The sequence below is a fragment of the Carettochelys insculpta genome, chromosome 26 (assembly GCF_033958435.1).
Source record: "Carettochelys insculpta isolate YL-2023 chromosome 26, ASM3395843v1, whole genome shotgun sequence".
NCBI lineage: Eukaryota > Metazoa > Chordata > Testudines > Carettochelyidae > Carettochelys > Carettochelys insculpta.
The window spans coordinates 16,503,524-16,524,261 of NC_134162.1; the positions used below are offsets into that span (position 1 = coordinate 16,503,524).

The following is a 20,738-nucleotide window of genomic DNA, read 5'->3' on the forward strand; positions in this document are numbered from 1 at the left end:
CGCTTGTTACTAGGACCGGACTGAATGCCGTCCCGCTTGTTGTTTCTTTTTTTTTTTTTTAAAAATAACAACTGGCTAACTTAACAGTAGACTAAGAACTTGAAAACTTTGAAGAAAACAGTTTAAACCATTGAATACGCTAACTTGGCCGTAGCCTAGTCGGATTTCGTCTGCAGCCAACGGCGGTTAAGAGGAACTGGCGGTACCGGATCGCACACGTGGCCAGGAGCGCGCAAGGGAGCGGTGCGCACCGGCGCATGTGCGGTCCGGCAGAAACTGCTTGGAAGATCCAATCTGCGGCGCCGGGTGAGCCCGACACCTAATGTGGAGCACCCACGGGGACACTCGAAGAAGAACATGCATTCTGCCTGGGGAAAAAGCCACCCCCCCGACTTGCATGAAATTCCATTTGTGCGAGGGAGCATGGGAACGCAACCTTTGCGTAAATCGAGGCACTACTGTACAAAGCCAGCAAAGCAGCCTCTATCACGACTGTTTAGGGTCTGACTACGGAAATAATTAACATATTTTCTTGTTTCTTACCAGCCAACATTATATTGAAAGCTCCCCATACAACCCAGTCTTGCTAGAAACACTTGGTATGTTATGTTCTCACCTAAATTGACTACATTCTTTGCCCAGAATGTAGGGTCACAATGGAAACGTATTGCTCCATTAGCAGCTGGGACAGGATCACATCGTGCCTTTAAGATATGACGCAACTGGAACGTAATCTGAAGGGACACAAATTAAAATTGATTAGGACACTGGACACATGAGCAAAGAATGAACATGCTAAGAAGAAGCACAGTTTGTTGTGCAAGGAGTTGTCAGATACCACATAAAATTATGAATTTCAATAGCCAATTAGATTGCTTCCAAAGAATATTACAGCAAACCCCTGACATACACAATTTCGATTTATGCATTCCTTACATTAACACGAGTCAAAATAGTTAGTGGTGGGGAGCCAGGAGCCAGATGTTTAATTTCCTGGCCCCAGCAAGGGGAGCTGGGAAAGACAGCAGCCTGGTTCTCAGCTTCCCTCTGCTTGAGTAGCCAGAAGACTGACCAGCACAGTAATGTTGGTCAGTTTCCTGGCTCCAGCAAGGGGAAGGGAACTTGGAACCAGGCAAGGGCTTGGCTCCTGGCTCCCCACCACTCCCCAGGACCAGGAAACTGACTAGCACAGTGCTGGTCAGTACTCCTCCTGACTTGCACTAAATTTGAGTTATGCGTGGTTGCCCAGGAATGCAACCCATGCGTAACTCGGAGGTTTACTGTACTACTAGATACCATTGCCTCTTAATCATCCAAGTAAACTCAGATTCCTGAAAAGTTAAGAGCATTCACCACACAACTCTCCTCATACAACTTCACAGCACACATTGGCAATGAACAGTGGTAATCAGAAATATGGGATTTCAGAAGTCAAGGTATCTCCTGCTCTGCTGCACTAAGATTCCCAGCTTTCCAGCAGTCGATACCATCTGTTTACTTGTGACTGAAAGGTTAACAGTTAGCAAAATATTCTGGTCCCTAGGTCTTGCACTAAGCCAGGATTTAATTAGTCATGATTAATCAGAAAAGCTAATAATACTATGAAGTATACTCACCTGCTGTCAGGTGAGTAATCATCTAGTTCTTTCTACCCAGTTGTACAATAAAATGTGTAACCCAACAACTGCTTCTAATGTTTTTAAGGGAAAAAACCAACCTTGCCTAAAAACAGTACTCCCTTTATCATAAAGTAGGAAATCTGAAATAGTATTCACAGGAGATTAGGGTCCATATTGTTTGTGGACACAGCGACCTTATTCAGCTCTTAGAACATACAGCTTTAGATTTTAATTACAAATGTAAGTATTTCTTACATGGACACAAAACTAGGGGAAGAGGTAGATACGTTGGAGGGTAGAGAGAGAATCCAGAGTGACCTGGATAAATTGGAGGATTGGGCCAAAAGAAATCTGATGCGGTTCAACAAGGAGAAGCGTAGAGTCCTGCGCCTGGGGCGGAAGAATCCCAAGCATTTTTATAGGCTGGGGACCGACTGGCTCAGCAGCAGTACAACAGAAAGGGACCTAGGGGTTATGGTGGATGACAGGCTGGATATGAGTAAACAGTGTGCCCTTGTAGCCAAGAAGGCTAATGGCATACTGGGGTGCATTAGGAGGAGCATTCCAAATCAGATCTAGAGAAGTGGTTATTCCCCTCTATTTGGCATTGGTGAGGCCACATCAGGAATATTGCATCCAGTTTTGGGCCCCCAGTATAAAAAGGATGTGGATTTGCTGGAACAGGTTCAGTGGAGGGCAACAAAAATGATTAAGGGGCTGGAGCACATGCTATGAGGAGAGACTGAGGGATTTGGGCTTGTTTAGTTTACAGAAGAGAAGACTAAGGGGTGATTTAATAGCAGCCTTCAACTTCCTGAAGGGGAGCTCTAAAGAGGAGGGTGAGAAACTGTCCTCAGTGGTGTCAGATGGCAGAACAAGGAGCAATGGTCTGAAGTTAAAGAGGAAGAGGATTAGGTTGGCTATTAGGAAAAACTTCTTCACCAGGCGGGTGGTGAAGCACTGGAATGCGTTGCCTAGAGAGGTGGTGGATTCTCCATCCCTGGAGGTTTTTAAGTCCCGGCTTGACAAGGTCCTGGCTGGGATGACTTAGTGGGGGTTGATTCTGCTTGAAGCAGGGGGCTGGACTAGATGACCTCCTGAGGTCCCTTCCAGCCATATCCTTCCATGATTCTGTGCATCGTGGCAATGTTTTCCTTCTGCCTGACCTCCCATCCAGCCCTATGACTCTATGGATAAACAAAGTAGAAAAGGCTTGCAGAATAGGCATGGGCATGCTACGACCTGCAAGCCTGCCAAGCTGCTGGTCCAGCCCACCGACCACCCCTCTGGACACACAGCAGAATACTGCTTAAAGCAGCTAAGGGGCTGCCCTACACTGCTTGACGCAGCTTCTTGCTCCATGTAGCCATCTGCTTCAAACTGCAAGGGAAGGGGGAGGCTTTGCATGCGTCCCCGTTTCCCAGCAAAAAAATCTCTCAGCTCCCATTGACTGGCTGGTTTCTGGGCAATAAGAGATTATGTGGGGTGCAGGGAGAAAGGAGGAGCACATGAAGCCTCCCTCTCCTCTCGGTGTCTGGAGCTAAGAGACAAATGCAGCAGGCTTAACCGATTTGGGGCTGCAGCAGGCAGGGACCCTACCTCAGTGGGCTGATGACTAAATAAGTGCCTCCCAGTCAGAGCTTGCCGCTGGCACCCCAACCCCCACAAACCCCAGCCCCAGGTTACCTTCTAATCCCCCCAGCCCCTTCCTCCAAGCAAGAGCCCTCTGCTGCAGCCATACCCTGTCTCAGACCCTGCTGCAGGTCACAAACCCCTCCTCCACCCAAACTCTCTCTCAACCCTCGCTCCCCCAACCCCCTCATTCCAGTCCTTTACCCTGAGCTCCCTTCTGTACCCAGCCTCTGTCCCAGACCCTATGCTCCCGCTAGAGAAAAGTGAGGCCCTTCACCACTCACTAAAAATCTGAGAGTGGCCCCATCAAAAATAATTGCAAATCCTTGCATTACAGCCAAAAACATGGTTTAAAAAGTGCAGGTCTAAGTGTACAAGTCAAGTCCAAAAGCATAGCTAGGCAGACCAGAAAAAGAATTAGAAGAGCAAATTGCAGAAGACTTTTCCTCTGAATTGTCTGGCAATAGCCATTGAAAGGAGACAGAATGTGTGATTAGATGGACTATCGGTCTGATTCAGTATGGCCATGTTCCTACTTAGCTATGTAAATGTAACTCCAGAATGTTTGTGGAGAACGGAGAATGTATTAGTTTTCATAAACACATGCCCCTGTTTCTCTGATATTATGCTGTTTCAATGCAGAGAGTCAGACCAAAAAGGGTTTTTGAAGAAACCACTGGGAAGTATAGAAAGCATCTTAGTAAACACCTGAAAACAGGGAAGTTTTTAGCTGTGAACACTCCTGAGATCCAATGCTGGTGACACAGCTGCTTTGCAAAGGCTCAGAACCTGGAGATCAAAAGATGATAGTCTGTTACAAGAGTAACCTCCTTGGGGGCATGCAAGCAACAGGCTGTAACTTGGTGCCCAAGAGGAAGAAGGAAGACCTGTGGCAGCAAGATTAAACGTCTGTCTATATACAGCACTTAAGAGGAATGCCAAGCTAACGCCAAGTATGTGAATACGTCTCTCCTTTTAAATGATTTCCTAAATGTTGTGCATCTTTTAGCAAAGTTTATCCTTTATTTTGAAGAAAGGGTCTCTGTGTTACTGTGTATCATCATCTATAGGCTCCTGAAGGAAAACGCTCCCAACTCTCAATACCAGGGAGCATGCTAAGTACCACAGTTGGCAACCCCTGGGTATAACTTAATGTTGTTAGTTCACAGAGTCCCACTCCAAAACACAGAACCGTTGACCTGACACTCCAAAGGGTCTCAAAAAAGTGCTGTTTACCCAGGGCCTGTAACAACAGTGATGGCACAAAGTTCTGCAAAAGAAACAACCATGCAACTCACTGCCCCTAACGGTTTCAACAAGGAGAGATGATCTGTGCGCTAGCAAACTTGCTTTTATTGCTACTAAACCACAAAACCTCCAGGTTTAGATGGAGCATGATAAACTGGCTCTCCTTTCCAGTCAACCGGACAAACTAAGCCACATCTGGAAATGATTCTTTTGACGACAGAGTTCTTTTCTGCCCAGGTTGGAGGCATAAATATATTAAGATCCTATATTTTTACTACATTCTAGTCTAAATTCTGGAAGGGGCAGGTTTCCTTACCAGCCGTTTGCTGTACAGCAATGCAGTGCTACTACCACTTGCAATGGCCCAGTTGGTAAAGTTCATCACATGCTTCACCTGCCGCGAAAGCCCTGTGATGTCATTCTGCTGTTGTATTAGCTTCATCTGTCTCTCCTTTGTCACATTCTACAATGAAACAGAATCTCAATGAGGTTATTAGATTTAAAAAAAAAAATAATATACATCGTAGAAGGCGCTAGCAGGGACATTGTGAAGTTACTCAACGCTTTCCTTGAGGTATTAACGCAAAGTCTTTGCAGTAGGTGTTCAAAATTCAGAAGAGAAAAAGCCCTGAGATCGGAGGAGAATCTTTAAGTCACACAAAATTCAATTCAGGGTTAGCAGTTATGAACTGCTGCAAATTGTCATTTCTCCTTGCTGCTTGAGTTGTCAGTAACATGTTGGTAGCATGCTGACACCAAACCAATTGTTATATTGGGAACCCAAGGAGCAGGCAACCAAGCTACAGCCAGAGCAGCTGTACAGCAGTGATTGGGGGAGGAGTGGGAGAAAAAACTAGGTTGGACTTCCTCCCCGCCCCCATTCCGACGGATGCTCAGTACCTAATAGGAAGACACAGTGATCTGGAAGAATAAGTATAGGGCTGGGAGTGTGGAGATTTTGAGGTCTAGTCCTGCATGGTCCCAGAGAAGACTTGCTCAGTTACCCCATCAGTAAAAAGAGGAGAATGATATTCATCTCACAGAGGAGATGCATATATAAATTCATTTTGTGAGGTTCAGGAAAAAAACTTAGGAGGAAATAAACAATTCCATATTCAATGCAGAGTTGTGGCAGCACATAATCAATAAGGCAAAGACCACATATTGAATGATAACCAATATTTAACAAGGGCCTTAATTCCCTGGGCATCATCCATCCTGGGCAATGGGTGAGGCAGGAATCCTGGGATGTGCACCCCCAATCTTCTGAGACAGACCGACCCTGAGACCACATCTGACAGTTCCAATAGGTTTGCCACATACTGCTTGTTTAGAAGCAAACATCTAGTCCAAATTTCAAAATGATCAAATGAATCATGGAAGATTTGGATCTGGCTTTATAACAAGTGTTAAATACTGAGATGTTGGATGCAGCTGTGGAGTTCCTGTCTTCAGAAACCAGAAAAAAGGTATTCCACTTTAAATTCTTGCAAAGGTAAGTTTAGGACACCTTTGAATGAAGCTGGGACATAGACTGTAGTATCATTACTTCAGGAGTATGCACAAGATATAAAGGTTAATTTTGCTATGCATCATGTCATTACTAATATTAACAAAGGAGAAGGAATACAAGCCAGAGTAGGGAAAGATCACAGGAGAAAGAGGATTCAACTATATTAGACATATTCATGTGAGCAGAGACTGATGTTCTTCATCCTCGGGTACTGTTGTGTTAACTGGGCCTACAAATATACCCCAACTATGGACCTCAACTGTAAGAACTGGGAGGATATTTATAAAATGCCACAATAAACTTATAATAAATGTTGAATGGAAAAAAGTGAAAGATTAAATTAGCTCAAACAAAAAGCCTCCTGATATAATACAAGAACTGTGTTAAGATAATGTCTGGTAAATAACAGACGTATAGGACAGGAAATTAATGGGCCAAAATTGGTGTGTCAGAAATTAAGCCTAATAGGCAGACTAATCTACTCACTGCTCCCTTCTGTGGTTCTTAAAAAAAAAAAACCTACACACTGTGGGGGGAAGGCTGGCTACCGCGACACTGACAACAAAAGGGGAAGGGCATGAGCATCACTATCATGGCTGCCACCTCAGCTGTCTCTGAGGATCCCAGAATATAGTACAACTTAGTTCTGCCTTCCTTATTCTGAGCAGAGTGGGCAAGAGAAGGGGTGAAAATCATTTCCACTGGCTCTGTTGTGAGACTGCCTTCCCCCTCTGCTTTCCAATATGTCTTTTTCCTTCCTCAACTTTCAACCTCTCAAGCTTTCCATTTTAACTTCGGGCTTCTAAAAGTCTGGCTCAGCCAGTCAAGGCTGTATACTTTTCAACACTGTTATTGAGCCTGTGACCACAAAGAGGCAGCTAAAAGCAATGCCCTCAACAGTCTGATACTGGTATAAATTTGCCAGGTCTTGGAGTGGCTGACAAACCAGCCTGTATTTCTCCAGCTCTGAAGATGCGGGTGAATCAACACCACAGACAGAAGCTGCATTCTTCTAACTTTGCTGGTTTTATTTCTCCTTCCCAAAACTGAACAGGTTAAGAGAAATGAAACAAGGGATATATTAAAATGAAAAGCCTTTCTTGATACATTTCAAATACTGTAACTGTTTCTCTTTCCTCTCTGTATCCTTAAAAGTAGTTTTAAAAAGAATTTTAATGGTGTTTGCCCTGGTGCTATGCAGGCTGAGAAATCAAATCCTAATTTTAAAACTTTGTTTAAAACTCTTAGCATTGGACCTTTTCAGGGATCATGTTAACGTCTTTTAATGTTTTGGATCTATCTATTCCATTCAAATAGAAATACTACATGAGGAGCGATCCAAAACACTCTCAGAACCATTAGGTGAGGTTCCAGAGATACTCAGAAGAGAAATATAGAGAAAGGACAACCCAGGGAATCACAGACCAGAAAACACCTAGAAAGCTTCTTGAACAACTGTTAACCACTGTAAGGACCTAAAGAATAACAAGGAGATCAACAGCCAATTTGGATTTTGTCAAGAACAAATCATGCCAAGCCAACCTAATTTCTCTCATTGACAGGTTTACTGGCTTATTGATGGGGGGAGGAGCAGTCAATGTCACATATCTTGATATTAGTAAGGCTTTTGATGCAGTCAAAAGCGACAGTCTCAAAAGCAAATAAGGGAAATGTGGTCTAGGTCTAGATGAAGCTAAGGATAAAGTTAAAAAAAATCACTGAAACTGTACTCAAAAAAAGTAATGATCAATGTTTTGCTTTAAACTGAGAGAACTTATCTAGTGCCTTCTTCATTGAGTCTGATCCTGTTCAGTGTTTTCACTAATGACTTAGAAAATGGGGTGAAGACTATGTATGAAGTGTGCAGCTGACAAAGCTAGGAGGATAAGATCAGAATTCAAAATGACTGCAATAACTGGAGAACTAGTCAAATCAATCTCATGAAATTCAATACAGATAAGTGCCGAGTATTTCGCTAGAAAGAAAAACTGAAATGAACAAAAACCAAAATGGGAAATAACTGATAAGCCAATGCACTGCTAAAGACGACAGGAGCTATAGCTCATCATAAATTGAACAAATCAAGGTGATAGGATCACAAAAAAGGTTCACAATCTGAGGTGTATTAACAGAAACAACATACCCTTGAGGGAGTGAACAGTTCAGTGGTTAGAGCATTGGCCTTGTAAACCCAAGCTTGTGAGGGGCCTTAAAAGGGTCATGCACAAGTTTAGAAAATTTATTTATTTACAATCTGTCAGGGATCCTGATAGGTCCTGCTGTGAGGGCAGGGGACTGGCTTCAATGACCTCTCGAGGTCCCCTCCAGCTTTATGATAATCTTCATAAAACATGAGTGGCAACTGTCTCACTATGCTTGGCACTGCTGAGGCCTGAGATGCAGTATCGCCTCCAGTTTTGGGCACTACACTATAAAGACCTGGCCAAACCTGAGAGCCCAGAGAAGAGCAACAAATGTGGTAAAATGTTTCCATGTGTACATTTAGTCTGGAAAAAACAATGAGGGGAGGGTATACAGGACCACCAGATTAATAGTATTTGGGTATGTTAAGAGTTGTTACAAAGAGAACAGCAATCAATTGTTTTTTTTCCCCCATCTACTGAAGGTAGGACAAGCAGCAATTGGCTTAACGTGCAGCAAAAAAAGATTTGACATATGTATCATGAAACAACTGTGGTCCCTTCCATTGCTATATTTTTATCAATCTTTAAATGTATCACATGCTTTTAAGAGTTTAATTAAACTCTTATATAAATTTAAGATTGGTGCTTTGCACATTTATGTAAAAATGCAACACCTGTACTACCACATTTCTGAACACATCATCTGGATCCTATCAGCTTTTACTCATTAGGGAACATAATCTGATATTAAGACCTTTATTGTGTTACAAAAGATAGTAAGCACTTCTTAACCCTAATGTAGCCTCGCAACATATTACTTTTAATGCCTCCCACTCACTTCCATTCCATCTCCCTGCCCCTAAAACAGTTTGCCATTTATACAGGGCCAAATGTTAAATGTTTCAGACAAAAACTAAGGCGGGTCATTGCCTCTAAGAGTCATATTCTTTGAGGAGTAACTCAGATAAGGCTTTGGGAGAAGAAGTGGAAAAAAAAAAAAAACCAATGTGCACAGATATGGAATTGACTTGCGTCACTGCTCATTATTTGTTCTCTAAGAAAGGATTAGAAGTTACAGACATCAGAAGAGGTATGTCTTAGGAAAGGAATATTGCAGCTTTGATCGGGAGGGCTTTTTCCCCCGACATCTGTAGCAAATTTCAAAGGAGGGCTACAAGAGACAGACATACAAATTAAGAAAATCATAGCATTTTAGACCAATGAAATAATCCCAGGAGATTTAATCCCACTTGTAACATCCTAACACTTGAGTGGTGCAGTCTCCTGAAAATAAACTCCCCATACAATTATGGAATGCAAATTCTCCATAGGTGTTTCAAACAGCTAGTTTGTGAACAAAACTAATTATTTGTTGGTCTTAACTGTACCTCAAGTTGCTGTAAAAGCGATTTTCCCTTTTTATTGATTTCATTGATTAGGGTGAAAATAGCCACTTTGATTTCCTGTTCTACTCGTTTGTTAGTTTCATTTACTTCTTTTATCCTAAAAAAGAAAAATGTATTATCAGACAGTCATTTCGTACAAGGCCTCCAAATACTAAAATCATTAACTGCTTCCTAAAATACAAAACAGCAATTTCTGTATTTTTAAAATTATTTGATAAATAGAGAATTGGGTGTCTTATTTACTTTCTACCTGACATAAAAAGTTGGTAACCTACTGCTGAAGATAAGCCATCTAAAATTCAATTATTGGCAAATAAAGGAGAAGGTTTACACAGTCTGATTGGTAACTTAATTGTTTGACTTCACCTTTACAGCTACATCTACACTAGAGTGCTCTTGCGAAAGGCAGTAATCGAAAGACACCTTTTCGAAGGAGAGCATCTACACAGGCTAGGGCTGGTGCTGTCGATGGGCCACCTGCCACATCGAAAGGGGCCACCCAGGCCGTCGAATGAGAGCATCCACACGCACCAACGCCCTCTTTGAAAAGTAAGGGCCAGGAAACACCATGGAGGTGCCGTGGAAGGGGTTGCAGAGTGTCCAAGCCCTTCGGGCCTGCAGAAAGCCTTTCCTTTAATGGACCCCTCCCCAATACCCCCAGCCTGCACAGCACAAGGCCTACCAGGGCTGCCACAAGCCTTGCAGACACAGTGCACACAGGGAGAGCCATGGAGCAGCAGCAGCAGCTCCTGTCAGGGGAGAAGGTGATGCCCCAGACCATGGAGTCCTCTGACCCCGCCACCCATGCACTCCGCCGGCTCTGGAGCTACCCCACCAGCTCAGAGTGGTGGGAACAACTGGTCATGGGGGACTGCAACGATGACCAGTGGCTACAGAATTTCCGGATGTTGTTGCAGATGTTCCTGGCATTGTGCCAATGGCTGTGCCCCACGCTGGGACACCAGGATGTGGTGCCTCCTGCCCGTGGAGAAGAGCGCAATAGCTGTCTGAACGATGGCCACTCCAGACAGCTACCATCCCATGGGACACCAATTTGGTGCGGGCAAGGCCACAGTTGGGGCCACTGTCATGGACGTAAAGGGGCCCAGGCACACATCCACCAGGGAGATGGGGGGGAGGAGGGCAGCACACCCTGCACACCCTCACAGATGCCTAATGGCATCCACAACCCGCAGGTGGTGCACGCCCTCAATGCCATGGCTCCTCTACAGAGTCGTCTGCATCGGGGACCTGGATGCAGCCATCGTTGGCTTTACCGCACTGGTGTTCCCAAACTGCTTCAGAGCCCTTGACGAGACACATACCCATCAACGCCCTCGAGCACAGCGGAGGACAATTTATAAACAGGAAAGGCTACCATTCGGTGGTCCTGCAGACCATGGGGGACAGCTAGGGCTGGTTCCAGGACTATATGGGGGCTGGCCTGGCTGCATCCACGATGCGTAGGTTTTTCTGCAACGTGGGCCTGTGCCGCTGGATGGAAGCAGAGACATACATCCCCCCAGAGGGAGATCCCACTGGGAGACACCACAGTGACTCTGTCTGGTGGCCAACGCATCATATCTGCTCCAGCCCTGACTCAACACCCAGCTCAACCACGCCCACCAGGTGGTTGAGTGAACCTTCGGCCGCTTGAAGGGGCGGTGTCGCTGCCTCCTGGCCTGCCTGGAGGTGGGCATCCTCAAAGTCCCCAATGTCATGGGTGCCTGCTGCACACTCCACAACACTGTGGAGAGTAAGGGGTAGGCCTTTGTGCAGGGGTGGACAATCAAGCCCAGCATGGGCTACCTCCAGCCAGCCACCGTCCCTACACATTAGGGCCACCAGGATGGGATCCGTGTCTGGGAGGACCTGTGCCATTACTTTAACTAGGGGACCCTGTGAGGGGCCGCCCGGACCACCCCTAGCGGGTCTCCCACACACCCCTCCCAACCCTGCACACACTGCCCCCACCCACCAAGCACACAGCACACAGAGGTGTTGGAAAAATGAAGGGTTATATTGCACACCAGAAAAACATGAATAATGTGTCCTAAGAATAACCATGTCCAACTACTTCCAGGTGGGGTTAACTATGTAGGTGGCCAGCCCAGTGGGCCATCTGCTCTGGGGCAGGGGCGGAGGGCCGCAACCCGCACCCCCCTCATCCGGGCTTCCCAGCAGGACTGGGAGGAGACAGGGAGCATGGGGAGTTACGGCAAGGGAGTCTGGGCCAACGGGGGCCCTCTCCCAAGGGGCTGGTGGGTGGAGCTGGGGCAGGAGCTCCCAGTACACGGCTGCCACATCCCAGAATGTGGTGATAAAGCCCCACCAGGTGCCAAGCAGCTTCCCCCTCTTCAAGATGGAGGCATCACTCAGCCAGCTCCACCTGCCACCAGACAGAGACAGCAAGGTGAGCGTCCTCCACCAGCTGCCTCTGCCCCTCCATGACCAGGGACCTCCTGGTGCTGGGGGTGGCTCTGGTCAGTTGCCACTCCTTGCCTTCAGGGGGCTGTCTGGGACCACTGATGGGGCGAGGCTCTCCCTACCCTCAGAGGGTACAGCTGCAGAAACAGGAGGGGAGAGAGGTACAGGCTGTGAGTACCGACCCCTGCCCCATGGCCCATGCCACTCATCCCCCCAGGGGTGGTGAGTCCCTGTCCCCTGCCCACGGGAGCGGTGGCCCTATGTGCAGCTCCCCTGTGCAGTCCACTCCCGCCCCCCACGGGGGCAAGACATGGCACCACCCGCAGGAACAGGTGACGACGAGCACGGGCAGCCATGCTGCCATCCCAGGGGCTGTGGTCCGTTAGGGGTGGTGGGGGGCCCCTGGTTGTGTATGGTGCACCCACCCCATGATCCAGGCTGTGCCCCCTGTCAGGTACATACTTGAGCATTCACCACCGAGATTGGGGATACCCATCTGGAGGTGTGGGAGGGGAGGTCTATGACCAGGTCCCCCCCATCAATGGGCCAGTCCCCAGCTGCAGCTGGCTCCCTCTGTGGCCCTGGTGGTACAGGACTGGCTGATGGTCCTGGTTCTTGCTCCCCTTCTGGCTGGGGCTTCTTGGCTGACATGTCGAGAATGGCAGGACAGAAGGAGGTGTCCCGGGGGCTCAGGGTGGTCCTGAGCTCCCGGTAGAAGGGGCATGAAGCGGGGGAGGCTCTGGCTGGCTGGCCGGGTCCTGTGCCCGGGCATAATCCTGTCGCAACTCCTTGACCTTACACCTGACCTGGTCAGGGGTGCGGACAGGGTGACCCACGTACTCAGGACCTCAGCCAGCTGGGAAAAAGCAGCCACATCCCGCCGCTTCGTGGTCATGACCCAAAGCACCTCCTCCTCCTGCCAGGGCTCCAGCAGGTCCCAGAGCTCATGCTCCGTTCCAGGAGAAGGCATGCTTCCCGCACTTCCAGCTGGACCCCTACGTGCACTCAGAAGGGGGGCCCTGGTGCTCCTGACCTGCCTGGGTGCTGACCATTGCAAGCACAGGGGTGCTCAGGGTCACATGAGGCATGCAGGGGCAATACATGTAGCAGCTGCTGCCTGCACGCTCTGAAGCGTCGCACAGTGGGTTTTCCAGGTCTGTGTGGCTTTAAGAGCTGCTACATGCACAGACCCTACAGCCCCACAGGGGCAGGGCAGCACATCTCTGCCTAACAGCTTTTCACCACTATGGCGGACCCCACTCTTTCGAAAGAGTGAGACATGGAGCATCTACACACGTCCTTTTCTGAAAAACAGACATTAAAAGGGGGGCCTCTTCCTATTTCCTGTTTGGAAGAGTGATTTCAATTCATGTGGTGCCCATCGGCAATTTCATGTTTGAAAGAGCAGGCGGTGTGTGTAGACAAGCCACATGACACTTGAAAACACGGCCTGCTCTTTCAAAAGCATCGCCTAGTGTAGACGAAGCTTGTATGTTTAACTGCTCTTCCACACTGAATTAGAGGGCTTCATTAATTCTTCTTGCTTCTAATGTCTTGTTTTAGTACCTCCAGCTTCTCATTTCTAATCTGAAAGGTGTGTACCTTAAACTATACAACCAATACGTCCATCAGCCACACATTCTCACCGACACAGACCAGAGCAGCAGAGATAACTTTACTCTACTGTAAATTAGAGATGTAAAATCCCATTCAATGAATCAACCACACTCCAGGTTTAATCAGTTAACCAATAAAACAGATGGGGATGGGGATGGCAGAGGATGGTCCAACTGGGCTGGAGCAGTCACCATCTACAGCATGGGAGCTGCTCCAGCCCAGGTGAGGTCCCCAGCTGCCTGCCCTCCTGGGCTGCCACAATCGGAGACTACTGTTGCCTGCCTGGAGCAGCTCTAAGGGGCTGGAGCAAACCCCTGCCTGTGGCAGGAGGGGGACTGCTCCAGCCCCTACTAGTTAACCGAAACCAGTAAGCCTCACCCATTTAGACTGAGGTTTACCAGTGAAACATTAATATCCCTAAAGTAAATCATATCACACCTTTGATAGGACCAGCAGTTCCATAAAAGGTCATCTACTTTGACATTTATGTAATTGTAACAGAGTCCAATGAACAAATGTAACAAAGTAAAAACAGTGCAACTATAAATCCAGTACAACTGACATAGGGAACCAGCTAGAATTTTAACATATGCTAATCAGGATCCTACGAAAGTATGAATAATATGCTTTATTAAATGATCAATGCATACCAACACTTGTATTTCATTTGTAGGTAACTTACCTATTCTGGACTTGTGTAGCGGCAAAATTAACATAATTCTTCTTTTCAAGAAGTTTGGCCAAAAGATTCTCAATTGCACCCTTCTGATTCTGAAAAGCTTCTTCCAAAAACTGATACCTTTCCAAGCCACAAAACAGGAAACCAATTACTGTGCAGCAGCGCATGGAAACTAAAGCTTCTCAGTACACACTTAAATCTGTATTTCCAAGTAAAATACTGACACATTACAGCAGAATTACTGGTAATTAGTATTGAAGCCAACATTTGCTCAATCTTCAATATTCATGAAGGGTAATAATGGCAACGTAAAACTCTACAAAAAGAGAATCCTTAGTTATTTGTGTGCCATTTTTAATATTCTGTACATTGGGAGAAGATGAGAAATATTACTGTTCACAACATAGTAAGCTACAGCACATTATTGTACAGAGGACAGCAGTATAATATTCGCAAACAATTTAATCATTTGTCAATATTTGAAAGAATGCCTAAAAAGTCCTTAAAAAGTATTAGATGAGAAATAAATGCATTAAGTTATCTTCTTTTGTTATTAAACAAAACTTATCTATGGACAAGATGCAGTGCATCGAGACCAGTCAAAAATTTAAGAGATATACTGACTGCAACACAGACTTCAGTCAGAGTGGTAATTACACCTTTGCACTATGAGGTTCATATTCAGTAATAGAAAATAACAGTTTTCAATTTACAGATTCTTCTGAATCTTTTAATTTCACAGCTCCCCAAACACCAAATCTCTCTGATGGAACAGACATCACTTCTAAAACACTGTCACTTATCGATATTTGAAAAGAATACAACCAGAAACCAGAGATGCTTCACTACTTAGTGCAGAACAAAAACAGCAGTCATGTAGCACTTTAAAGACTAACAAAATGATTTATTAGTCTTTAAAGTGCTACATGACTGCTTGTTTGTTTTGTTAGCCACCTCTCTGTTACTATGTAGGGTAGAGTATGGCAATATAAGGTAGACAACATAAAAAGCAGATCACCATTTAAAGCAGCAAGGAGAATCGAAGAAATACTTTCAAGATTTTGTCATTTTTTTCCCCGTCAGGTGTTCAAATGACTAAGGGATCTTCCTCCCCATACGCCACGAGTCTGCTTAAAAGGAGTCTCTCTAGGAAGGCCATGTCTACACTACAAACACTAGTTCATGCCAGTTTTGTCAGTGTACATCGGCCAAATTTGTATACCACTTAGGTATATGCATACTTAATTGCATTGATGCTGCACCAGGTGCTCAAAAATGCAGCACACCATGAGCTACCCCAGTGTGCTACACCCTGGCATCTAGTGCTGTGTTTTGTGGGACAATAATGATGTGTGCCCAGGGATTTCTGGGAGCTAAGAGTCAAGATCACAGAGTGCAAGTTTCTCCACCCCATAAAGCCATCCATTTTGCCCATGATTTCTGCACCTTTAAAAAAAAATCCCATGAACTCATGGGGGACTCTTCAGGGTCTTCAATCTGACAGAAGCACAGATGCCACAGAGCTCAGATCTAGCCTCATCAATGTTCAAAGTAAGACGACACATCTTTCTCCTTTATTTCCAGATCTTAAGGAAGTGCTGCATCATCCAGGACACCAGGGTTTCTTCAAAGGACAATTTGTTAAGGGACACAGTGAGAACACAATTCAAGGCTGATGGCTTGAGAAATGAATCCAGGCTGATAGGACTGCATTGTAATGCAGATCTGGGATGACAAGTAATAACTGCATAACTTTCAGACACAAAAGGTGACATTCTTGGACTTGTGTGCCAGGCTTGTCCCAGCCCTCCAGCATAGGGAGACCAGAATAACTGCACAGACCGTGAAGTTGGGAGTAGTAATCTTACATTAGAAACTTGTAGTGCTGGATTACTACTGGCCAGTGGGAAATCATTCTGCAGTTGAAAACCCAGAGTGGGGGGCCTTTTCATACAACTATGTAAGGCAGTTCAATAGCCTGTTATACAAGCCTGACTCTTGGCAATATGTAAAACACAGGGGGTAGATTTACAGCAAGGGGGCTCCCAAACTACAGTGGGATGATATCTAGACTATCCCGTTTTGGTACCAGACAGACCACATTATAACAGGGAACATACACAGAAAAGGCAACTATTCTATGGTCTTGCAAGTGTTGGTAGATCGTCAGAGATGCATCATTGATTTCAGTATGGTCAAGGAAGGTGCATGATGACTGCATCCTTAAGACTACAGGACTGTTCAGAAAGCTGTAAGGATGGACATTCCTCCCCTATCAACAGACTCCCACTGGCAATGCTGAAATGCAACCCAACCTACCCATTGGCTCCCTTAGTTCAAGAGGCTGCACACCTGCAACCCAGACAACACCAAGGAAAAATTAAACCACTGGTGCAGCAGGTGCAGAACAAGGTGAGATGTTCTTCTGGTAGACTCTTCGGGATTCTACTGTATTTGCTCACTAGATTGGATCTTGGTGGGGGAAAAAAAAACATTTCAGGGGTTGTAGTGTTTGTTGTGTCCTGCATAATATCAAGTGAGGCAAAGGGATAAACACTTTAAGGGCTATGTTGTACTTACTGTACATTGACAAATCCGACTGGGTATTTTCCTGAAGCTATGAATTGTGAGACACTTGGTATGTTTTGACAACTACTGTGCATTACGCAATTTGCTGTGAATAAAGATAGTTCTGAGTCTCCAAAAACAGAACTTTTATTGAGCAAAAAAAGCAATGCATAAAATCAATATGCAACCTCCCAAAGCAACGTTACACAAGGTTTTAACATAAGAGGGTGAACATTAACAGAAGTGGAAAATATGTATGTCCATTTGAGTAAACATATGTAGCCCCCTGTGGCTACATGTACACCAGCTGTGGTCCTCACAGCTCAGCATATGTGGAGATGTGGTTTTCCTCGCTGTTTCATGGCATGGAGTGGTAAGGGTAATGACAGTCCTTGTAATGACATGTGCTATGTTCTGGGATGTAAGCAGCAGTCACCATACAGTTCTCCAGGGACAGCAAGGGATGGAGAATCTGGTATTTTTGGACACTGAGGTCAACCAGGACCTGCAGCATTTGGGTTTCCTGCCTGAGGACCACTGGATATTGTCTACAGCACAGTTAAACAACTATGGCTGGCCCATGCCAAAGCCTAAATGTCTACACAGCAATTAATCAACAGGCAAGCCACAGGTATTTAATTGTAGTGTAAACATACCCATTGCATCATGGTGCTTTTTCTATTGGGACTCCTAGGCCTTTTTTTCCTGTTTTCACAGTCTTTCTCCATGCACTGGCTTGGAGGTACTTTCAGAGTGCATCACTCCTAGTCTTCCTTCTCTACCTTCTCAACGTTGTGTGTTCCATGGATGTGGAGACAGCAACCCTCAAGGCCACAAATGGAAGCAGCTACTGATAAAAAGACAGACGTGTCACTGGATTTACACTCACAGGGAAAGGAGAGAAATTAAGTGTTTTTAACAAGACATGTTTAATGACACTTGGCTTTGAAAAACCCTGACAATGCACTGCTTTCTGCTGCTAGTCATTGTGAAAATGGCCCGCTAGAGAGTGGAGATGGGAGGGTGGGTGGGTGCTTGCTGAGGGGTCAGGGTAAGAGAGACATGGAGGATTTCCTCTTGGATGAAACTATAAAACTTTAAACCCTATTCCACAGACACAAATAAAAGGCAATAGCACTCACTACTGTCACATCTTTCCACAACAGTGGTGATATTAGCTAATATCTCATTACTGAGGTTCACAAAGGCACAAACACAGGTGCTACTGATGTCCCAAAGTCACATCCGGTCACATGCTGCAAGTCAGTTTACCCAACTGGTCTAATCAAACTCACAACAGACAACATCGGAAAGCATCCTACCATGGGAAAGAAACAGTCATTGCTAGAAACCAGATTGCAGACCATTTCCATTTAAGTTCTATAGAGATCTCTTAGCAGGATACAGCAGACACTCCTACTTAAAAGCGTTTTTCATACATCAGCTAACCCAATGGAGAGATTTGTGTGCCAGACTTGTCCCAGCCCTCCAGCATAGGGCCAATACCTTTATCTTGTTAACTTAGAGGTAGGCCAAAAGCCATCTATAAAAAAAAACACTGAAGGAAAAGGCATGCACGCACTTACTGAAGTCCCCTTCCTTTTCATCTGCCTCATCTGCACTTGACTGTCAAGACTGACAGTCTCAAACAGGTCTGGCCACAAGACACGCCTGGAGGCCCAGGCCATCTTTTCCTTCTACTCCTTACTGTTCACAGCAGGACCTTTGCGTCAGGGTCCTCCAAGGTATCCACAGTGACTACTGGGGTTCTGGTGTGGTCTCTGCCAAGCATGATGTATGGTTGGTTGTAGAAGTGGCAGGACTGCAGCACAGCATCAGTTCCATCGTGAACTTCCTGGCCTTTTGGTATCCTTAGCGTAGATCTTTCACTTGCACGTGGCTGAATATCCCTGTCAGACCTCTTTGCCTGCATTCCCAGTACAGTCTGTTTGTACATGTCCACAGCTGCCCTTCCATAGTCCTCTTCTTCCCACAGAACCAGAAGAGCCATTAATTCCTCTCTACTTCAGGCTGGAGAGCTTCAGGTACCTGTGTGTCTGCACAGCACTGGTACGGTCACATTGGCCGTTACACGCAATAGCGAACTACTAAATGTGCTCGCCAAGTGGGGCAATCAGGAAAAAGTATTTCAACAAACTTAAAGGGCATGTCTTCTAGCCTCTGTGATCCCTGGTCAATGGAGTTTAATCTTGTGACAAATACATTCACTGTTGCTGGGAACAGAGCATTGTGGGATAGCTGTCTGTTAAGGCCAATACAAATCATGCAATGTCTTCACTCACGGGCCATAGGTGTATGCGATTGTTTTTTATTGCATCCTTTTAGCTTACAGACAAATCTGAGCCTCAATACAGACACTAACGGGTCAACACAGGGCTACTTACCTCAACCTAACTTCATAATACAAAACAGGCCAGATGAGCACTTGCTAGTTCTTTTGTGGCTTAGTTGTATAGAATAAACCCCAAGCTCAGAAACAGCATTAGAAAACTTAAGCAACAGAGCCCCAGAATATGCTGCTTATCTCCCTTGTCAGAGAGAAATGCAGAACTCCTCAAGAGGTCCAGCACTAGAGCATCCTGAAGGAAAGGAACATATTTTCTTCTCAAAGACCACCTTGGAACGAGTGTATGAGCCTAATCTGATATACAGAAGGGCAACTGATCTGATTCAGAGAAATGTGTTTACCTAGTGCTTCAAGTACACACAAACCCCATTTCTGGTTTCAACTGGTCTACATCTGTGCAGTAAATCACAATAAGGAGTGCACTACTTAGACCAATGTATGTAGGTCTGGTAACAGCAAATTACTACCCATTCTGAACTAACAATGCACAGGTGTGAATTACAAGGGCTTCATCCCTCAAAATCAGCATAACATTACTTTCCACATACAAAGGAAGGAACATTACAAGTCCTGAAATATATAACACTAAAAGCCCACCGATTAAAAAAAAAAAAAAAAAAAAAAAAAAAAAAAAATATCCCACCACTAAAAACGTTCTGTTCAAAAATCATCTGAATCAAATTTGCTGTCTCTTCTCGTGCAGTCGCTGATAAAAAGAATGAGCCACCTTTAGCAAAAAAAAGAAATTTTTCTGAATTTATTTACTGCGAAGCATTTGGCATAGGACTCCTGTTAAATTATCCACAGTGACTGGATTTTACTCTAATTTTTGGGTAGGAAGGAACCACAAGACAATCTCAGCCTTCTATAGCAACATTTCTCAAACTGGGGCTCATGAATCATGTCTAGGGGCCAACAGCCTCGCTGATCATCTGCCCCCCTCCCCATCTCACATGTGTTCAGCTGTATTCAAGAGACTGGGAGAGAGCGGGGAGAAGAGCGGATGGATAGAAGAAGAGATGGAGTTCTGGGGGAAAGGTGGAGTTTTCTAGCTCTTTAGATTTAATGATAAAATAAAGATAATGCATTGAATAATAAATACATTAGATCCTCTTTAATCTGGCAACTCTGGGGAAAAAAGGTACACCAGATTGAAGATTCTGCCAGGCCAGGGGAGGGCACTGTGGGGTCAGGGCATGAAGGCAAAGGGGTGAATGCTTACCTGACACCCTCCTCCCAGGGGGCACACATGGCTCTGCACCACTCCCCAAAATCCTCCCCTCCTCCTCCACTGCAATGGGAGCAATAGGGGAAATGCGTTGTTGCACTGCCATTCCCTCATGCTGGAGGAAGCAGAGTAGCAGCACAGAGTTGCTTCCTCCTCTGTGCTAAGGATATTACTGGATTAGTGACACCAGGGTAGGCAGGTTCAAGTGCAATGACAAATAGTGTTTTACGATCATTTATAAATTAAAAAAACAGTATTTTTCCAAACACAATTTTTTTCTTCAAACGTA

The 20,738-nt window shown here is 45.4% G+C and overlaps 1 protein-coding gene across 2 annotated transcripts in view; it reads right to left on the bottom strand.

The window, feature by feature from the left end:
* TRIM33 (tripartite motif containing 33) overlaps positions 1 to 20,738 on the bottom strand; it is a 76,664-nt gene that overhangs the window by 23,588 nt on the left and 32,338 nt on the right. For both annotated transcript variants that reach the window (XM_074977315.1, XM_074977314.1), the window contains exons 5-8: positions 14,289 to 14,405; positions 9,545 to 9,659; positions 4,816 to 4,962; positions 617 to 734 (exon numbers count right to left, since the gene is read on the bottom strand). In XM_074977315.1, coding sequence (XP_074833416.1) covers positions 617 to 734; positions 4,816 to 4,962; positions 9,545 to 9,659; positions 14,289 to 14,405 — 497 coding nt within the window. The remainder of the gene's footprint in view (positions 1 to 616; positions 735 to 4,815; positions 4,963 to 9,544; positions 9,660 to 14,288; positions 14,406 to 20,738) is intronic.